General features: G+C 43.6%; 1 protein-coding gene across 1 annotated transcript in view; it reads left to right on the forward strand.

Moving 5' to 3' along the window:
- Positions 1-21694, forward strand: part of LOC106581126 (Down syndrome cell adhesion molecule homolog) — a 132028-nt gene that overhangs the window by 2212 nt on the left and 108122 nt on the right. The window contains exons 2-3 of the mRNA XM_014162938.2: positions 15956-16273; positions 16378-16524. Coding sequence (XP_014018413.1) covers positions 15956-16273; positions 16378-16524 — 465 coding nt within the window. The remainder of the gene's footprint in view (positions 1-15955; positions 16274-16377; positions 16525-21694) is intronic.

Raw genomic sequence — 21694 nt, forward strand, 5'->3', positions numbered from 1 at the left:
GGTGTTGCAGATATTGTAAGTAAACAGGGTAGAACCTCTGGTTGTGGTTATGTCATAGAGGGTCGCTGAATTTACCGCATCAGGCAAAAAGGGGGCATTGGAGGTTTGGGATTAACCCATTGTAGCACATCGAGGGACGTTCATTTTATACCAACGCAGATGTGACATGTTGAACCCAACCCACTTGGCAAGAAAATCAATGGTTCATTTCTAGTTCCTTGTTTCACTCCAATCCCCCTCCTTCCCAAAAGAAACCAAAAACTTAAATTATACATATTTGACTATCATCCTTTTTTCCTTGTAATGCAATTCTCAGTCAGCTGCTTATTGACATCCATGTTAGGCTATTCCATCTGTACTCCACATAAAATGTTATCTCCCTCACTCACACTGGCTTCTGCGGAAACTCATAAAAGAACAATAAGCATTCATTGTTAATCATTATAATTGTGCTGTGACATTAGATCAACTGTCTGGCCAGCCTGGATCCGTATACAGTCTCAGAAGCCTTCATATTGGTAACCTAATACAAGAATAGAATAGACCGTACATGCAAAAATGTATATTGTATTATTTGGGAATGGCTTCTCCCTTCTGTGTTGTTCTATTGTCCTGCATGTTATGCCTTTGGGGACGATGGGTATAGAATGTAGTTGGAGCTGTGATCATGCTTTATTTCGCTGCACTGTATTTCATTATGTTTTCTGTGTTTGGTTTTCTGAAGATGGTGATTATCATGATAATGATGAGGTCTGTATTGACTGAGCTGAGCTGACGATGGCAGAATGAAAGACCTTGTAGTTACACAGAGAAATTGTATTCTAGAAAATGTTTCCTTTTTAGAGTTAGGTTTATCTATAGATCCTAGTAAATTACTGTTATAAATACTCAATTTGTTTTCTAATTCCTAATTCTATAGGTCTATCACATGCTCACTGGCCTTTCTCTATGGAAACCTCCATTATGGGTGTCAGGAAAGTGTGAGTTTGGCTAAATAAGGCTATACTGAGCGGTGACCTGGAAGTGCTTGATAAGGGCCCAGCAACTTCCTGAGCCCTTATTGTGCATATTCTGGCATAATGATAATTGAGGAAATTATACATGAAATACACAATACAAGATACAGATAAAATATCTCATTTTTGAGGAAACTGGGTCAGTAGATTAGTTTTCTCTGTTGTAATTAGCCCCCGAATACAAAATACTACAGGTATGATATTTTTAAGCATTCTTAGAATTTAAATTCTGGCCTATTTAGACATTGTGCTATCATTAACTCCATTTATCCATATTTTCCAAAGATATTATGATTTTATTTTGAACCATTAAAGCATTTATAAACATGAATTAATAATACATAAATTAAAACATGTATTTATTTTGTGTACTGTGGGTTACCTTTGATCATTTTTATTTAAATTGAATTGTAATTAAGAGATACAATAGGATATAGCTATCTTTAGATGGCTAAGGAAACATGTTTATTTTTGCTCTCTGAAAGATGCCTTAAAGCAAAACCAATCCAAGCTCCAATTCTGTTTGTAAAAATGATGAGGCGAGGCAGCTCACATAGGGCCCTTATTCATGGGGTGCACGTTTGTCTTAATATTGTTTTGAACATTCCTTTTAGGACTGATGCCCGACTGAGCGTTCTACTCAATGCATTGTCAATAAGTGCTGATAAAGATTTAATCAAAAGTGCATTACAGTGGCTTGCAAATACAATGAAATGTCAAAAGGAGGCAAATAATTAATAGGAAAACCCTTTGTCAGATTGACTTTAGATGTTAGCTAGCTAGCTAAGATTGGGGGGAGACCACCGGATTTTAGCTAGCTAACGTTAGCATTGTTAGCTATTTTTTGACAAACTTTGCTAGCTAATGACAACATTGCCATCTATCGAAAGTACATTTTACAACATGTACTGTATATCATGGCGAAGTTGTTTCTTACTAAATATGTGCAATGTCAATGTATTACCAGCCCACTATACTGTAATTTAGACTAAAGAGTCATTGGCCTCCATTCACAACTTCTTGGGCACCACTATGGCAGAGGGCGGCTTGAGAACGTTCATAACAATGGCATGACTCGACAGAGTGACTGAGGTGCAACCTGTAGATTCCAGCACAGTGATTGAGAGACAGACCTGAGCAAGGCCGTTTGAGATGGCCTACATCTATTTTGTTTTCAATAAATTAACATTTACACTAAGGTCAATAGGTCACGCACACTTCTCATGTACACATTTCTATCTCAATAAACATGCCCGTCTTTGTCGTTGTCGAGAGATGACTCTATATATATATATATAAACTAAACAAACATTTTAACGCAACAATTTCAACAATTTTACAAAGTTACAGTTCATATAAGGAAATCAGTCAATTTAAAGAAATAAATTGGGCCCTAATCTATGGATTTCACGACTGGGCAGGGGTGCAGCCATGGGTGGGCCTGGCAGCCAAGCCCACCCACTGGGAAGCCAGGCCCAGCCAATCAGAATTAGTTTATCCCCACAAAAGGGATTTATTACAGATAAAAATACTTCTCAGCAACCCCCCCCCATGACAACACATTAGGAACCTGAGAAGGAAATGCAATGGAGACTGGGGGCAGCTTGATTTGACTAAACTTGGCAGAGAGGAGGAACCTGTGTTTCAGTGGAGTTAATCTACTGGGGGCAATTAAGGCAGCGCACTGATTACAGATCCATCTGTTCCTGTATAGTGAGGTGCTCCTCTTGTAAGACGTATGCCTTTGAATCCTCCATATCTATTTAAAGATCTTTAAGACTTACCGTCTTTTGGTAGCAGTGGCCTCATGCAGGCAATTGAGGAGGACTTAGTGGACTAGATCTAAATCTAAATCAGTAATATTTGTTTAAACCTGTTTCCAGTTAGGGAACAGAGTCGTTCCATTTGATTTCAATCACTTTTTGAACGCACCCCTTTTGATTTTAACGAAACCTTCTATACATATTTGCCCATGGTAGAAGTGGTCCGAAAGCAACTTTTTGGATCTGAATGACAGAACATTTAGTAGATAGATGGGTTCAAAGTTGACCTGTTTTTCATACCTCACCCTACCATGGGACATCTTCGTCACTGGAAAAGATAAACGATTGGGTTTTATGTAATTTAAAAGCTTACAAACAGGGTTATCAAACTATTAAAACATTTCTTGAAATAAATGTTATCAGCCAAAACATGACACTCATTGTCAAGAGTATGCTGTGTCTCAACCGATGGCGGGTACAACACAAACAGCTCAGATGAGGTAAAATAGAGTCTAAGCTACAAAATATGCGAAAATTAAAAAATCAGAGTTTACAATATCTTTGATTATTGACGTTAAAGTAAAAAAAGTTGATTTCTATTTAAAAAAAAAAAAAATACTAAAAATGTGATTTTTTTTTAACAACCCTGTTTGTAAGCTTTTAAATGATGGCAAACTCAACCGTTTATCTTTTCCATTAATTAAGACATGGATGTCTCATGGTAGGATGGGGTATGCAAAAAATGTTAACTTTGAGCACATCTAACTCCTAAATGTTTTGTCATTCAGGTCCACAAAGACACTTTCTGACCTTCGTCAACTAGGTATCCGAGCAGCACATGTGACCTAGCTATGAAAACGTGTATAGTAAGGCAATAAAATATATAGTCTCACTGTGTGTTATTATTATATTTTTTTGTTGTTGCATTTTACCGCCTTTTACTCCCCAATTTCATGATATCATATTACAATCTTGTCTCATCGCTCCAACTCCCCAACGGGCTCGGAGAGGAAAAGGTCGAGTCATGTGTCCTCCGAAACATGATCCGCCAAAACGCGCTTCTTAACACCCGCCCGCTGAACCCGAAAGCCAGCCGCACCAATGTGTCGGAGGAAACACCGTTCAACTGACGACCGAAGTCAGCCTGCAGGTGCCCGGCCCACCACAAGGAGTCGCTAGATCGCGATGAGCCAAGTAAAGCCCCCCCGGCCAAACTCTCCCCTAACCCGAATGAGGCTGGGTCAGTTGTGCGCCGCGCTATGGTACTCCCGATCACAGCCGGTTGTGACACAGCCTGGGAACGAACCCGGGTCTGTAGTGATGCCTCAAACACTGCGATGCAGAGCCTTAGGCCGCTGCACCACTCGGGAGGCCCTCAATGTATGTATTGATAGATACAGTACCTATCTGCGAAGTAAATGTGAGTTCAGTTCAAACATGTTTTCATCACTTGTTTAAGGTCAATTATTCCTTAGAGTAGTTCCCCTTTGAGAGGGTGATTGCTGGTGAAAAGTATGTGTGGTAACGTTGTTGTTGTCATTCCTGAGGAACGGTTGCTAATGGTAATGTCTGATAATGGAGACCCTGATGTGTAATAATGGATCTCCCAGTTCACACATACTGACTCCATAATGAAGATGCCTACTAAAGATGTTCAGCAGCCGTTTTGCAGTCTAATTAGTAATGGGGCATGGGAGACTCACAGTGGTGGTGGTATGTTTCACTGAATGTAAAATCTAATTACAAATCAGTCTGTGTAGCCTTACGGATTCTACTGAATCAGAACAATATAATTGCATTATCACCATGTAAATGGCTTTCACATTAAAATGTTAACTATACCGTTTAGCATCGACAGGGGAAAAAGAACTCACACAGATGTATATGTTTGATCAACCATGTAGAGAGGGGGTGCATCTGGCAAAGACATGTCATGTTATTTTATGTCGTGTTGTTTTATGTCGTGTTGTTTTATGTCGTGTTATTTTATGTTGTGTTATTTTTTGTCATGTTATTTTAAAAGGCTGAGCACCTAGAAAAGTGGCTAAAGCAGTTTTTAGAGAACACCCACATCATAAATATATGCACTAACATTCTACCTATGTCTAATGCACATACTGTATGTTGGATTAGGACTACTGTGTGTGTGTGTGTGTGTGTGTGTGTGTGTGTGTGTGTGTGTGTGTGTGTGTGTGTGTGTGTGTGTGTGTGTGTGTGTGTGTGTGTGTGTGTGTGTGTGTGTGTGTGTGTGTGTATAGAGCCCAAGTATGATGTAATGTAACTGTGGCTAACCAAATCAAATTGTATTTGTCACATACTTCGTAAACAACAGGTGTAGATTAACAGTGAAATGCTTACTTGAAGTGCTTACTTAATCTGGTACCTAAATGCCCATGCTTTGAACTACACACCCACGTGAATTAACTTGATTGATCCCTATATGCCGAGTGCACGTGTTTGCTCTGGTATGGATGGATCACCTTGGTGACTCTCTCACGGTTTGTCCCTGGATCCCTTTGAGCTTAGTATTTTCCTCACATTTCATCTGCTTCTCTTTGTCTTATTGACTGCCACTCTTTTACCTCCTTCTAGTGTTTCATCTCTTGTACTGTCTCCTATGTCCTTATGATAGACAAACTGCTCAATCAGTCATTCTTTGAATGCACCAAGTTATGTTTCCTGAGGTATTTTACAATTAGAGTCTTCAGAGGCCTTTTATGCATAGTACCAATAGTAAAGTAGGCTGCGGGGTAACAGAGGCAGGACAGAGGCAGGACAGAGGCAGGACAGAGGCAGGACAGAGGCAGGACAGAGGCAGGACAGAGGCAGGACAGAGGCAGGTGTGGATAGACAGTGAAGGAAAGACAAATAAGTCCAGCTTGGTTTCTCGACACTGCTTTATTTTTAAACCTGGCACAGACGGTAAGATTTAAGACCAGTTTAGTGCCTGCTATTATTAGCTGTCCATTTTAAAAGTGCTGTCATTTGCTGGGTTGAGGAAAGATGTGTGTGTGTAGGTGTGTAAATGTGCCTGCTGGACCCAGAGGAGTCAGATTGATGCTTTTGCATCCTATGATCATTCTGGTGTGAGAGACTGCATGCCTTTGTGCTTATTTCTATATGCCATATGCTCAACTATGAATATTTCTGCTAACCCTAGAGTCACCTTTCACATTAATGTGTGCTGCTGGAAAAGACCAGAGTGGTTTAACGATCAAAGGCTAGGATCACTGTTATGGTTTCACTTTCCTCTACCTTGGTATGTTACATAGTGGGGGGTTTCTACACTATAAGATGCAAATACTGTTTGTGTTCACAATATGCTAACTTCATATCTGTTCTCAGAATACAGAGAAAGAGACACAAACCACAGTGTATGAATGAGCCTGCATTCCAATGAATTTGGATCAGTCACCAATTTGATGTTTTGATATGCACAGTTGCACTTCTAAAAAGAGGTGGTTCCTATTTAAAGAATCTGTGTCCCCAGGAATCAGTAACTTTGTGACTGCTGGTAAATGTCTCATTAGTGTTGCTAGCCTGAGCTTTATTATGTGTTGCTTTCCCTCTCTCTATCAGCCTTTCCCCAGAAGTGATTATGCTAATTGCTGTTTGATCAGATGATTACATTATAATTCGATTAATCCGGAGTACTAAATGCTCTGAATACATTTGTGTCTGCTTGGCTGGCTGGCTTTACAGAGCTAACGTCCCCTGTCACACAACGAACACACAGCAGAAAGAGACAACCCTAGAACATGTCTTTTTTGGAGGGATGATGTGTAGTGAGGAAGGAGGATAATAAAGCAAGCAGGGGATTGATGGAGAAGAGAGGAGGGGGCAGGTTGGCTGGGGGATTCTTCAGGGAACACATGCTGTGCTCCTTAGTGTTAAATAAACATGTTTGCTTTACGGGTTTGGATGTGATAAATGTTGAATATAATACATCTATAATGATTGTCAAATAGGTCTGGAGTATTTAAGTGAGTGTGGCACATAGCATATTTAAAGGGCCCTGGTTATGGGGCAGCTAATAAGATGACAGGAGCCAGCTGTTGTGACATTAGCACTGACACACTTCACAACGCCAGCTGTTCATGACTGACTTCTGTTTAACAACAGTGGAATGTGGATCAATGGAAGTAACAACAAGATGTGATCACTTCTGTTGGTTTCTCAGCTGGTGTTACATCACCGTCTAATAATAAATGGGGCGTTTGCAACATATTTTACATTGGCTACATGATTTATGATCACCTGGGCATTTTCAGTTGATTTTGTTGACCTTTTCACCTGTTCGCCTATTTTAGTTTTCTCTATAATTTCACCTCTACACTGCAGTATGTCTACATTTGCCACCACTCTGGAAGATGCTGTTCCCATAGCGAGCATGCAGGTTGGCAGTGATGAGTATATGCAGGACAACATCATTGATGCCCCTGCACCTGTGGTCAGTTCATCATTAATTCTGCAGAAGAGTAATCAATCTCCTTCCAGTGTTTGTCTACATAGACAGTCATCCATCCACCATCTAAAGAACCCTCAAGCTACGCAATCAACAGTATGTAATATACTTAATTATTCTAACTCTGTGTGAGGAAGCTAAGCAGGGTTGTCTGTCAAAATACTGTTGACCCCATGTCCTCTTGACCTGGGGTGTGTTCAGTTTGGTTTACCGTTGCGTTTTTTAACAGCCTTTGCGGTATGTTTGATCCCGTTTGGTGGCTGTGGCGAGGTGTGGCCTGATCAATATGGGTGTGACCATTAGAAATCGCAAAACTCGTGCTGCACACCATACACAATCGCCCTCTGGGCCACCATATTCATGCTGTCTTTAACTGGTTGTTCAGTACAGTAGCATTTCTTGTACAAAGGAATCCGACAAAGGATATAAGAAGGATTCAGCATACTATACTCAAAAGGTTCACTGCTCTTTCTTTATTCATACAGTCCAGTGTGACTATGCCCTCCTCATCTAAAAGGTTGCCACTCAGTGTTGGTCTACTATATCATTAAATGAAGATGGTCTAGCATCTTGGCATTATCTCTGTAGGTTTAAGCAGTGGTTAAGTTTAGTCTACACGCATTGACTCCCCCATGCTCCTCACTCTGATGGTTACAGGCTTTGTCAAGGGGATTAGCTTCAGCTTGCCATAAATACACCATGTTGTTTTAATTTATGTTCATTTGTTTGTGGAATGTTGACCCAATATGAAAATGCTGCACTAACAATTTCTTGAGAAATTTGGAAAGAAACCTTAGTATTCCCTTATCAGTGTGGCTTGCAGTTTGAATCAGCCTTGACAAGTCCGGGCACTGAGGAGGACAATCATTGAGTCATTTTAAGAATTTGGTATTCTCATAAGAATACAATTGTTTTCTCCCATCTATTTGATTGAATATGCAAATAGTTTGCTCGGTTAATGCCTCAAAGAAACTCTTTCTCCACACTTTAGTGTTCATATTGCACCACAAAATAGTATTATTTTTACCCTGGTACTTTTTATTCAGCTGTAGTAGCAGCAGAGGGAGTTGCTATAGTTTGGTATACAGTATACTGTAATCCCCCATCAGATTCTCTCCCTCCTGTTGGTTCATCAGCAGCATGATTTAGACATCAACGTCTGGAGCGCTGACATTCTCCCTACTGAGATATGCTGCTGCTGCTGCCTCCTTCTCTATTAATGAGACATCCACTCTCACCCATTTAACACATGAAAATAAAAGTAGATCTAGAGAGGTGCACCGTGGGGCTCCACTTTACCATATCCTACTGCTCTGACATCAGACGATGGATCTGTCTTTGCATATCACCAGTGAGCAGAGCAGAGCAGAGCAGAGCAGAGCAGACAGCAGCCCCTTTCTTCTGTCATGTCCTGGTTAATATTCATGAAAGCAAATTGGGAGACTGTCATTTAGCAAGTTCCTGTACAAGCCCTGTGTGTAGCCCCTGGGCAGAAAGAGGAGAATGCTTACTCACATTGGATAACCCCCCTCATTGCCCCCTACCTCTTTCCTTTTCTTCCCCATCTCCTGTCTCTGCTCCTGATCCCAGGCCACCCCCCAGGCACAGCACAGAGGGCTGCTTTAATTACCCAGCGTTCCTGGTTGACAGAGCCTGTCACAGTGCAGCAGCTGCCCACCCCGCCTCACCCTGCCTCGTGTGTCCATGCCCTGCTCTGCCCCGTGTGCCCATGCCAACTGAGAGCCCGACGATGGGCCACTGGCTCACCAGGCATGACATGGGTGCCCTATAAAATACTAGGACCCAACTGATTAGTCCACCATCCAACTCTCTCTGGATCTCTCTATTTTTTTCTCTCTTTTTCTGCTCTCGATGTCTGTCAGATGAGCTCATAATAAAATGACGGGCAAAATATGGAATAGCACCAATGGATGATTACAGTTTAAACCGTAAACATCCAAGCAAATGCAGTACATAAACTGTACATGTGGCTGTATTCATTAGAGGGAGGCAGTAAGGTGTTTAAGCATGCATACATGTTGTTAGTGTTTGTTCCATCAGCATCGATTGCACGTTGAATTAAATGAAGCACCTCCATAGTCCTGAAAGCCCTCTGTGATGGCTGATTACACCTGTCTGTCAACTGATGAATTCTACTGCCTTTGATTGATCATCTTAACTCAACAAATTTGAATATTCATATTTATATTCATAATCATATTCATGACAACTGTGTTGTGAAAACATTGTTTTTTTCACACTGCACCTATATGTTAATATATGGGCCTGTTTTGTGCGCAGATAATAATCATGCTAAGCATTCCATCCAAAAATCACAACAAGGCAGTTGCATAATGGCAGCGTGATTGAGAGTTATTTTCATATTAAAATGAGAGAGGAGCCATCTGGTGCTATGGAATATTGATGTTAATTGACGTAATTTCAATACTGAAGTAAAAGGATAATAGATTGCAAATTGTTGTTGCTCTCAAGTGTTACACTTTCGGAATTACTGCTCATTGATGTTTTTCATTACAGATGTTTTCATATTAGCATTATTGTTTTGTTTTACCAATCTAGTGCTGATACCACACATTTAATGGAATGATTAAGCTATCATTCTCTGTACATATACATCAATTATTTCAGGCACTGCTCTGCTCAGTTGCTTCGAAATTAAACATGCATTCACAGTAATGGTATACTGATAATATTCCCAGGTGCATGTAGCTACTGTACAGTAGTTACTTTTATATAGTATATATAGTATGTCGACACCCCTTCAAATGAGTGGATTCGGCTATTTCAGCCACACCCATTGCTGACAGGTGTAAAAAATTGAGCACACAGCCATGCAATCTCCATAGACAAACATTGACAGTAGATTGGCCTTACTGAAGAGCTCAGTGACTTTCAACGTGGCCCGTCATAGGATGCCACTTTTCTAACAGATCAGTTCGTCAAATTTCTGCCCTGCTAGAGCTGTCCCGGTCAACTGTAAGTGCTGTTATTGTGAAGTGGGAACATCTAGGAGCAACAATGGCTCAGCCGCAAAGTGGTAGGCCACACAAGCTCACAGAACGGGACCGCCGAGAGCTGAAGCCTGTAGCACGTAAAAATCGTCTGTCCTTGCTTGCAACACTCACTACCGAGTTCCAAACTGCCTCTGGATGTCAGCACAAGAACTGCTAGTTGGGAGCTTCATGAAATGGGTTTCCATGGCCGAGCAGCCGCACACAAGCCTAAGATCACCATGCGCAATGCCAAGTGTTGGCTGGAGTGGTGTAAAGCCGCAACCTGTGGACTCTGGAGCAGTGGAAACACGTTCTCTGGAGTGATGAATCACGCTTCAACATCTGGCAGTCCGAAGGACGAATCTGGGTTTGGCGGATGCCAGGAGAACACTACCTGCCCGAATGCATAGTGCCAACTGTTACATTTGTTGGAGGAGGAATAATGGTCTGGGGCTGTTTTTCATGCTTTGGGCTAGGTCCCTTAGTTCCAGTGAAGGGAAATCTTAACGCTAAAGCGTACAATGATATTCTAGACGATTCTGTGCTTCCAACTTTGTGGCAACAGTTTGGGGAAGGCTTTTTCTTGTTTCAGCATGACAATGCCCCTGTGCACAAAGCGAGGTCCATACAGAAATGGTTTGTCGAGATCGGTGTGGAAGAACTTCACTGGCCTACACAGAGCCCTGACCTCAACCACATTGAACACCTTTGGAATGAATTGGAACGCTGACTGCGAGCTAGGCCTAATCGCCCAACATCAGTGCCCGACCTCACTAATGCTCTTGTGGCTGAATGGAAGCAAGTCCCTGCAGCAATGTTCCAACATTTAGTGGAAAGCCTTCCCAGAAGAGTGGAGGCTGTTATAGAAGCAAAGGGGGGACCAACTCCACATTAATGCCCATGATTTTGTCATGAGATGTTCGACGAGCAGGTGTCCACATACCTTTGGTCATATATGTGGTCCTCACGCAAGGCATCATGTGCCTCTGGCATAAACATTTTTCTTGTTTGTTTTCATGGTTAGATTCCCATCTCTGGGCTCTCCAACATCTACAACATTTGCTAATCTCAGAAAATAGAAATGTGTTTGGGGATATGTTTTTATGGATTTATGGATTTATATTCCCAACTAGAATCCTCCCCCTTCTCAATGAAAAGATGGTGGCGATGAAGTGGCCTGTCTTTTTTCTTCTCCCTCCAGCTTTGCTGATAGAAAAAAAGATTGGTTCATTATGGATGCATATATTACATTATTGAACAGTGTCACTTCTGTAGTCTTTATGGTTCAGCTCATGAAAAATGATGTACTCCCAGTGTAAATTAACAAGGTATTCAAGTCAAATTTAAGAGAAGGCTTTTTGTTTGGGAAGGACTTCTTGTGCCACTAGTTTTAGAAATGTAATGTGTGCTGCATCTGTGTTCTTTCTCAGTCATTGGCTCTGATTGCTCTTGATAAACCACCAAAGATCTGTAACACAGAAATGTTTCAGTGACAGAGAATTTTAGAAAGGCGTCAAATATTATATTCAACATATCCTACGTTTTTATCAATGCAATACGGATTTGAATGTTTCTAAAATATGAACAACATCACCAATTATTAATTAATTATTTAAGACACCTACCTATACACTCCCTTGAAAAAAAGACTCTGGGTCTCAATGGTTAAATAAAGGTTAAATAAATGGTTAAATAAAGGTTAAATAAAAATAAGGATTTTTCATTAATATTAGCACACCTACAGGTAGAGGCTGTATTATCAATAGTCCACAAAGAAGGGTTCTACGTTTAGCCCCAGCTGAAAAAGGAATGAATTACAATTTGATAAGATTTTGATGTATTATTTTTCAATTGAGTCTTTAATGCAGCTACAGACCCATACAGAGCAATACGATTTTCACTCCATTTTAAAAGATTTAAACAGGCACAACCTTGATAGAACTGCTTTTTTTCACAATCAATGTTATTTATTTATTATTGGGCAAATCATGATGGGCTTCAATGGATAAGCCTAGGTCATTCATAGACACAATTCAAACCTTTCTGCAGCTACAGTATGTTGCAGATGCTAGTGCCACGAGAGAGAGAGAGAGAGAGAGAGAGAGAGAGAGAGAGAGAGAGAGAGAGAGAGAGAGAGAGAGAGAGAAGCCTTTTGTTGGAAGTCATGGGCGTAATGCAGCTAGACTCAGGATACCCTTAAGTGTCTGTGAAATCATGTGTGGGTGTGCATCATGAGTCACCCCTATCGTCTGTCCTATGTGTGTATGGCTGCCATTGACAGATTGATCAGTCTGAGGAGGCTAATGCTCAGCTAGCGCCTCCATCACCCATTAAGGAATGATCTCAGTCACAGCCAGGGATTCTCTCAGGCCGACTCTCTGCCATAGACAACACTGTCTGACTGACTCATAGTGTCCCCTTAGAAATACAATTCTGGATGAGCCACTGGTTATACAGGAGTGTGTTTTCTTTAACGCCCACTACAGTAAATGGGTTCAACTGATAAGTCAGAGTGGCTACCATTGATGCCAACTTACCTCTGGACTGAACATAAACTCTCACATCAGAAACCGCTGAGTAGAGCAATATGGACGTTTTTTGTTGTTGTTGTAATTATTCGTTTTTATTTTGTATTTGTGTGTGCGTGTGTGCACGGATGGTTGTGTGTATCTTTTTGCGGGTCAAAGCCGCTGGAGCATAGAGAGGGTGGAAACCACTTCCATTTGAAACCTTGTTAGAAATGTATGAAGTGCTAAAATGTTTAATTCCCAGGGAGGCCTAGCTAGCTGTCACTGGTAAACCATTTACTGCTAGGCACTGACTCTGACACCAGACAAAGAGTCAGAGGTAGGCTAGGCAGCAGGCAGGCACAGGATCATGCTCAGCCAGGAGAAGTTATACACTGAGTGTACAAAACATTAAGAACACCTTCCTAATATTGAGTTGCACCAATATTTTCCCTCAGAACAGCCTCAATTCGTTGGGGCATGGACTCAACAAGGTGTTAAAAGCATTCCACAGGGATGCTGGCCCATGTTGACTCCAATGCTTCCCACAGTTGTATCAAGTTGGCTGGATGTTTTTGGGTGGTGGACCATTCTTGAAACACATTGGAAACTGTTGAGTGTGAAAAACCCAGCATCTCAGGCACATACTACCATACAATATTTAGGCACTTAAATCTTGGCAATTATTATTATTATTATTTTGTCTTACCCATTCACCCTCTGAATGGTACACATACACAATTCATGCATCAATTTTCTCAAGGCTTAAAAATACTTATTTAACCTGTCTCCTCCCCTTCATCTACATTGATTGACGTGGATTTAACAAGTGACATCAATATGTCACGGAAAGAGCAGGTGTTCATAATGTTTTGTACACCTAGTTTATACACCACTCAGTAATCAACCCCCTAGAAATTAGCACTGATGCTAATTGGTCCCACTTCGTGTTTCTCTCCCTTCCAAGGGAGCTACGTAACGACACACACTTTTACATCATGAACACTCTTTCCCCCTTGTTGCTCCCCTGCTCAACCAAAGCAGCATACATGTTCAATGTTGTGTATGAGCAAATGACCTCACTTCAAGGCCTGTTATTTTACTTTTATGTAATGAATGTGATTTAAGCGGTATCAAGGATTAGATGATGACTAAAAAGGTCCATATTAAAGACACTGTAAACATCAGGTCCATAACAAAAGCATTTATTGGTTTCATCATGGCCAAGTAAATAACTACTGTCCTGATGTGTTTACAAATAAACATACATATAATACCAGTCAAAACTTTGGACACACCTACTCATTCGAGGGTTTTTATTTATTATTACTATTTTCTACATTGTGGAATAATAGTGAAGACATCCAAACTATGAAATAACACATATGGAATCATGTAGTAACCAAAAAAGTGTTAAACAAATCGAAATATATTTTATATTCTTCCAAGTAGCCACCCTTTGCCTTGATGACAGCTTTGCACACTCTTGGCATTCTCTCAACCAGCTTCATGAGGTAGTCACCTGGAATGCATTTCAATTAGCAGGTGTGCCTTGTTAAAAGTTCATTTGCGGAATTTATTTTCTTATTAATGCATTTGAGCCAACCAGTTGTGTTTTGACAAGGTAGGGGTGGTATACAGAAGATATTCCTATTTGGTAAAAGACCAAGTCCATATTATGGCAAGAACAGCTCAAATAAGCAAAGAAAAATGACAGTCCATCATTACTTTAAGACATGAAGGTCAGTCAATCCGGAAAATTTGAAGAACTTTGAATGTTTCTTCAAGTGCAGTCGCAAACACCATCATGCACTATGATGAAACTGGCTCTCTTGAGGACCACCACAGGAAAGGAAGACCCAGAGTTACCTCTGCTGCAGAGCACAAGTTCAGTAGAGTTAGCTGCACCTCAGATTGCAGCCAAAATAAATGCTTCACAGAGTTCAAGTAACAGACACATCTCAACATCAACTGTTCAGAGGAGACTGCGTGAATCAGGTCTTCATGGTTGAATAGAAATCACTAGAAACCACTACGAAAGGACACTAATAATAAGAAGAGACTTGCTTGGGCCAAGAAACACGCACGATGGACATTAGACCGGTGGAAATCTGTCCTTTGGTCTGATGAGTCCAAATTTGAGATTTTTGGTTCCAACCACCGTGCCTTTGTGAGACACAGAGTAGGTGAACGTATGATCTCTGCATGTGTGGTTCCCACCATGAAGCATGGAGGAGGATGTGTGATGGTGTGGTGGTGCTTTGCTGGTGACACTGTCTGTGATTTATTTAGAATTCAAGGCACGCTTAACCAGCATGGCTACCACAGCATTCTGCAGCGATACGCCATCCCATCTGGTTTGCGCTTAGTGGGACTATCATTTGTTTTTCAACAGGACAATGACCCAAAACACACTTCCAAGCTGTGTAAGGGCTATTTGACCAAGAAGGAGAATGATGAAGTGCTGCATCAGATGACCTGGCCTCCACAATCACCCGACCTCAACCCAATTGAGATGGTTTAGGATTATTTGGACTGCAGAGTGAAGAAAAAGCAGCCAACAAGTGCTCAGCATATGTGGGAACTCCTTCAAGACTGTTGGAAAAGCATTTCTCATGAAGCAGGTTGAGAGAATGCCAAGATTGTGCAAAGCTGTCATCAAGCTACTTTGAAGAATCTCAAATATAAAATAGATTTAGTTTTGTTTAACACTTTTTTGTTTACTACATTATTCCATAGGTGTTATTTCATAGTTTTGATATCTTCACTGTTATTCTACAATGTGGAAAATAGTCCAAATAAAGAAAAACCCTTGAATGAGTAGGTGTGTCCAAACTTTTGATTTGTACTGTATATTGGATCTTAATTTGACCAGTATTGTCGCAGAAAAATAATCCTGCAGCAACAGGATTTGAAATTTTTGTCCATAATGTTGCTTGATCGGTAGTTAGGCTATTTGCTGGCTAAAATGAGGCTACATGAAAAGTGTAGTACTGTTAATATAACCGTGTGTTAGTGCGGGTTTTCAGTGAATTTATGTAAATCATTAAGCTGATCTGCATTTTCTCAGCAGGAAAATTTGCGGCAACAAAGTGTGATCAAATTAAGATCCTGCGCCTGTAGTATACCCATTCAAGTCAGTTGTCATGACATCACATTTTTTTGTTCTCTTTGTTCTCCTCTCTTACAGTTTTTAGTGAAGATCTACGTTCCAGCTTATATTTTGTCAATGCATCTTTGCAAGAGGTAGTGTTTGCCAGCACCACAGGGACCCTGGTGCCCTGTCCCGCTGCAGGGGTGCCCCCCGCCTCGCTGCGCTGGTACCTGGCCACCGAAGAGGAGATCTACGATGTGCCCGGGATCCGCCACGTGCACCCCAATGGCACTCTCCAGATCTTTAACTTCCTCCCCTCCAGCTTTAGTAAGCTAATCCATGACAATACCTACTATTGCACAGCTGAAAATCCTTCAGGGAAAATAAGAAGTCAAGATGTCCACATTAAGGCCGGTAAGTGTTTCTTTTAAATAGTAACTGTTGTTTTCATTCCTTAATTTCTGCTTGTATGTATTTCATTTGCTTTTGCCAAATGCCACCCCTCTTGCTATCCTCAGTATTTCGGGAACCCTACACGGTTCGGGTGGAGGACCAGAAAGCCATGAGAGGCAATGTAGCGGTCTTCAAGTGCATTATCCCTGCCTCCGTGGAGGCTTACGTCACTGTCGTATCGTGGGAGAAAGACACAGTCTCACTATCCTCAGGTAAGACAATATTCTTATATCTTGGTCAGAATTTTGTTGAATTCCTTGCTTGGACTCTTCAAATCAGCTATTGGATTACAAGTTCAGAAGATTACAAGATTTGTTTACACAGACAGTGCTATGGATCCAAAGGTTTCTACATGTGAAACCTTCCCTGGTTTGCTCTTTGTACTTGGGCCACTGTTCTGTCTCTCTGTGACTTACCTGATTGTGGTCTTAGTCAGCCATTACTGGAGCTCCATGGAATCCTGTCCTACAACAGTAATAGCAAGGCTAATGTCTGTCTGTCATTTTGACCCACCCCCGACCCCCTCGATTGGAATCATTCATTGCACAGGTTGATATTGTACATTAAACGTTCGATTGATGCCCACCCTCTGGGCAATTTTGCTTTATATGGTGCATTTAGAAAAAATATAGACAAGCACGCACCTCAAGCTATTTGACAGAGGGCGAATTGTGGGACATGTTTTAGTAACATTTTAAATGTGTCTGCTCAAGCACAAAGATCCCTTCTGTGATCCATGTCTGTGCGTACTGGTTGCTAGTCGAGGGCATTACTGTTTCTGCTGCTGTAAGGAGATATTATATGATCTATAATGACTGCACATGAGTTTTGCAGATTCAGACGAGTGAAAAAGATGCTAGCCTCTGTGAAACCTAGAAGTTATCACTTTTTACTGTGTCACATTCATAGCCTTGAAAAGTAGAGTAGCATGGGAAGTAGAATTTTGACTTCTCTCGTTTAAATGATGTGCTTAACTATATAACATAGGGCAGATGTGTAATAGCTAGTGTTTTTTTAAATGAATTTAGGTCATGCAGTATTGTAGTCCTATGGAACCTTTATTTTAATTTGTTCAACTTTTACTGCACAACAGCCAGGGTATTGTAAAGGTGAATAATGTGTAGGAGCAGTGATGTATTTTATCATCACCCAGTTCTTAGGAGTGCTTTTACATGCATTACAAACAATCTAGATGGGATTGTCCCTGTTTATTCCACACGAGGCCTGTCAGAAGCATCAGCAGCATGGTCAGAATCAGTGCTCTTTCCCTGCTAAATAATTTATGATGTTCTGATGCATGAGCAAATGCACCTTACACTGTTATGGAGAGGGTATGTTTACGGCGTGAGCAGGGGTTACAATGGGCATTAAAAGGTGTGTGTTTTATTTCTTTACCAGGGGTTTGATCTCAGGTTGTGTATGTGTGTCAGTGGTGTGCGTACTGGGAGCGGAGTCAGGTGCAGGAGAGCAGAGAGTTGTGAACAGGCGCACACTTAATTTAGGCAGGAGAAACCAACAGACGGACGCCATTGCGTCGAAATGCACAAATAGTCGCAATAATTATGTTCAAACAAATAAACATACCTCGTGATAAAACGCGTAATAAACGAACACCAGTCTAGCGCATCAAAATTGACACGTAACACAAAACAATTTCACACAAAGACATGAGGGGGAACAGAGGAATAAATACATGTAGTGTGATTGGGGAATGAAAACCAGGTGTCCAGGGAACAAGACAAAAGAAATGGATAAATTAAAAATGGAGCGTCGATGGCTAGAAAGCCGGCGACGTCGACCGCCGAACGCCGCCCGAACAAGGAGAGGAGCCGACTTCGGCGGAAGTCGTGACAGTACCCCCCCCCCCCCCCCTTGACGCGCGACTCCAGCGGCTCGTCGACACCGGCCTCGGGGACGACCCGGAGGGCGAGGCGCAGGGCGATCCGGCCGGCGACGGTGAAACTCCCGCAGCATTTCAGGGTCCAACACATCCGCCACCGGAACCCAGCACCTCTCCTCCGGACCGTACCCCTCCCACTCCACGAGGTAATGAAGGCCCCTCGTCCGACACCTCGAATCCAGGATGGAACGGATGGAGTACGGCGGCGCCCCCCTCGATGTTCAGAGGGGGCGGAGGAACCTCCCGCACCTCAGATTCCTGGAGCGGACCAACCACCACCGGCCTGAGGAGAGACACATGGAACGAGGGGTTAATATGGTAATCGGGGGAAGCTGTAATCTGTAACATACCTCGTTCACTCTCCTCAGGACATTAAATGGCCCCACAAACCGTGGGCCCAGCTTCCAGCAGGGCAGGCGGAGGGGCAGGTTTCGGGTCGAGAGCCAGACCCGGTACCGGGGCCTCACTGCGGTGACGGTCCGCACTGGTCTTTTGGCGCAGCGCGGCCTGCTGGAGGTGACCATGGGCGGCTTCCCATGTGTCCTCCGCGCGCCTGAACCAATCATCCACCGCAGGAGCCTCGGTCTGACTCTGATGCCACGTGCCAGAACCGGCTGGTACCCCAATACACACTGAAAGGGGGAGAGGTTAGTGGAGGAGTGGCGGAGCGAGTTCTGCGCCATCTCTGCCCAGGGCATGAACGCCGCCCACTCCCCCGGCCGGTCCTGGCAATAGGACCGCAGAAACCTGCCCACATCCTGGTTCACTCTTTCCACCTGCCAATTACTCTCGGGGTGGAAACCTGAGGTAAGGCTGATCGAGACCCCCAGACGTTCCATGAACGCCCTCCAGACTCTCGAAGTGAACTGGAGACCTCGATCAGACACTATATCCTCAGGCACCCTGTAGTGCCGGAAGACGTGTAAACAGGGCCTCCGCAGTTTGTAGGGCCATAGGGAGACCAGGCAGAGGGAGTAGATGACAGGACTTAGAGAAACGATCCACAACGACCAGGATCGTGGTGTTTCCCTGTGAGGGAGGAAGATCCGTCAGAAAATCCACCGACAGGTGTGACCAAGGCCGTTGTGGAACAGTTAAGGGATGTAGCTTACCTCTGGGCAGGTGTCTAGGAGCCTTACACTGGACGCACACCGAGTAGGAGGAAACATAAACCCTTACGTCCCTAGCCAAGGTGGGCCACCAGTACTTCCCAGTCAGACAGCGCACCGTCCGACCGATCCCCGGATGACCAGAGGAGGGTGATGTGTGGGCCCAATAGATCAACTGGTCACGGACAGCAGACGTACTGATGCCCGACGGGACACTGGAGTGGAGCGGGCTCTGTACATAACGCCTGCTCAATGTCCGCATCCAGCTCCCACATGACCGGCGCTACCAGGCAGGAGGCCGGGAGAATGGGAGTCTGATCCATGGGCCGCTCCTCTGTGTCATATAGCCGGGACAGTGCGTCTGCCTTCACATTCTGGGATCCTGTTCTGTAGGACAGGGTAAACACAAAATGGGTAAAGAACATGGCCCACCTTGCCTGATGAGAATTCAGTCTCCTCGCTGCCTGGATGTACTCCAGGTTGCGGTGGTCAGTCCAGATGAGGAAAGGGTGTTTAGCCCCCTCAAGCCAATGTCTCCACGCCTTCAAAGCCTTAACCACAGCCAACAGCTCCCGGTCCCCCACATCATAGTTCTGCTCCGCCGGGCTGAGCTTCTTTGAGAAGAAAGCACAGGGGCGGAGCTTCGGTGGCGTGCCCGAGCGCTGAGAGAGCACGGCTCCTATCCCAGCCTCGGACGCGTCAACCTCCACTATGAAAGCCAAAGAGGGATTCGGATGGGCCAGCACGGGAGCTGAGGTAAACAGAGTTCTTAGGTGCCCAAAAGCCCTGTCTGCCTCAACCGACCACTGCAGATGTACAGGACCCCCCTTCAGCAGTGAGGTAATGGGAGCAGCCACCTGGCCAAAACCCCGGATAAATCTCCGGTAGTAATTGGCAAACCCTAAAAATCGCTGCACCTCCTTTACCGTGGTGGGAGTTGGCCAATTATGCACGGCTGCAATGCGGTCACTCTCCATTTCAACCCCTGATGTGGAAATGCGATACCCTAGGAAGGAGACGGCCTGCTGAAAGAACAGGCATTTCTCAGCCTTGACGTACAGGTCATGCTCCAACAGTTGTCCAAGTACCTGGCGCACCAAGGACACATGTTCGGCGCATGTCTAACGGAGTATATCAGAATGTCATCGATATACACCACTACACCCTGCCCGTGCAGGTCCCTGAAAATCTCCTCTATAAAGGATTGGAAGACTGATGGAGCATTCATCAACCCGTACGGCATGACGAGGTACTCATAATGCCCTGAGGTGGTACTAAACGCCGTCTTCCACTCGTCTCCCTCCCGGATACGGAGGGAGACCAGGTTGTACGCACTCCTGAGATCCAGTTTAGTGAAGAAGCGCGCCCCGTGCATTGACTCAATCGCCGTGGCGATAAGAGGTAGCGGGTAACTGTACCTCATCGTGATTTGATTGAGACCTCGATAGTCAATGTACGGGCGCAGACCTCCATCCTTCTTCACAAAAAAGAAACTCGAGGAGGCGGGTGAAGTGGAGGACCGAATGTACCCCTGATGCAGGGATTCGGAGACATATGTCTCCATAGCCGCCGTCTCCGCTTGCGACAGGGGATACACGTGACTCCTGGGAAGTGTAGCGTCTACCAGGAGATTTATCGCACAATCCCCCCGTCAATGGGGCGGTAATTAAGTCGCCTTCTTTTTACAGAAGGCGAGAGCCAAATCAGCATATTCTGGGGGTGTAACGCCCTGGCCATAGAGAGGGGTTTTTGTTCTTTATTTTGGTTAGGCCAGGGTGTTACATTGGGTGGGCGTTCTATGTTCCTTTTTCTATGTTTTGGTATTTCTTTGTTTTGGGCCGTGTGTGTGGCTCCCAATCAGGCACAGCTGAAGCTCGTTGCTGCTGATTGGGAGTCACACATAAGGAGCATGTTTTTCCTTTGGGTTTTGTGGGTAATTGTTTCTGTTTAGAGTATTTTCCTAACAGGACTGTTTGCTGTCGTTTTTGTTCATGTTGTAGTGTTCTCTTGTTTATTTGAATTAAAATTCTAATGATGAACACATCCTCTGCTGCACCTTGGTTCCCTCTTCCAGACAGCCGTTACAGAATTACCCACCAACAACGGACCAAGCAGCAGAGGAAGGAGCAGCACAAGGAGAGGCACCAGGAGAGAAGCTATCTGGAGTCATGGACTTGGGAGGAAATCCTGGACGGGAAAGGACCATGGGCTCAAGCTGGGGATTATCGCCGCCCGCAGTGGGAGATCGAGGCGGCGAGAGCTGAGAGGCGCTGGTATGAGGAAAGGGAGCGCAACGGACACGGGAGGCAGCCCCACAATTTTTTTTTGGGGGGGCACACGGGGAGATTGGCGGAGTCAGGTGGTAGACCTAAG

This window comes from Salmo salar, chromosome ssa20 (genome assembly GCF_905237065.1).
Source record: "Salmo salar chromosome ssa20, Ssal_v3.1, whole genome shotgun sequence".
NCBI lineage: Eukaryota > Metazoa > Chordata > Actinopteri > Salmoniformes > Salmonidae > Salmo > Salmo salar.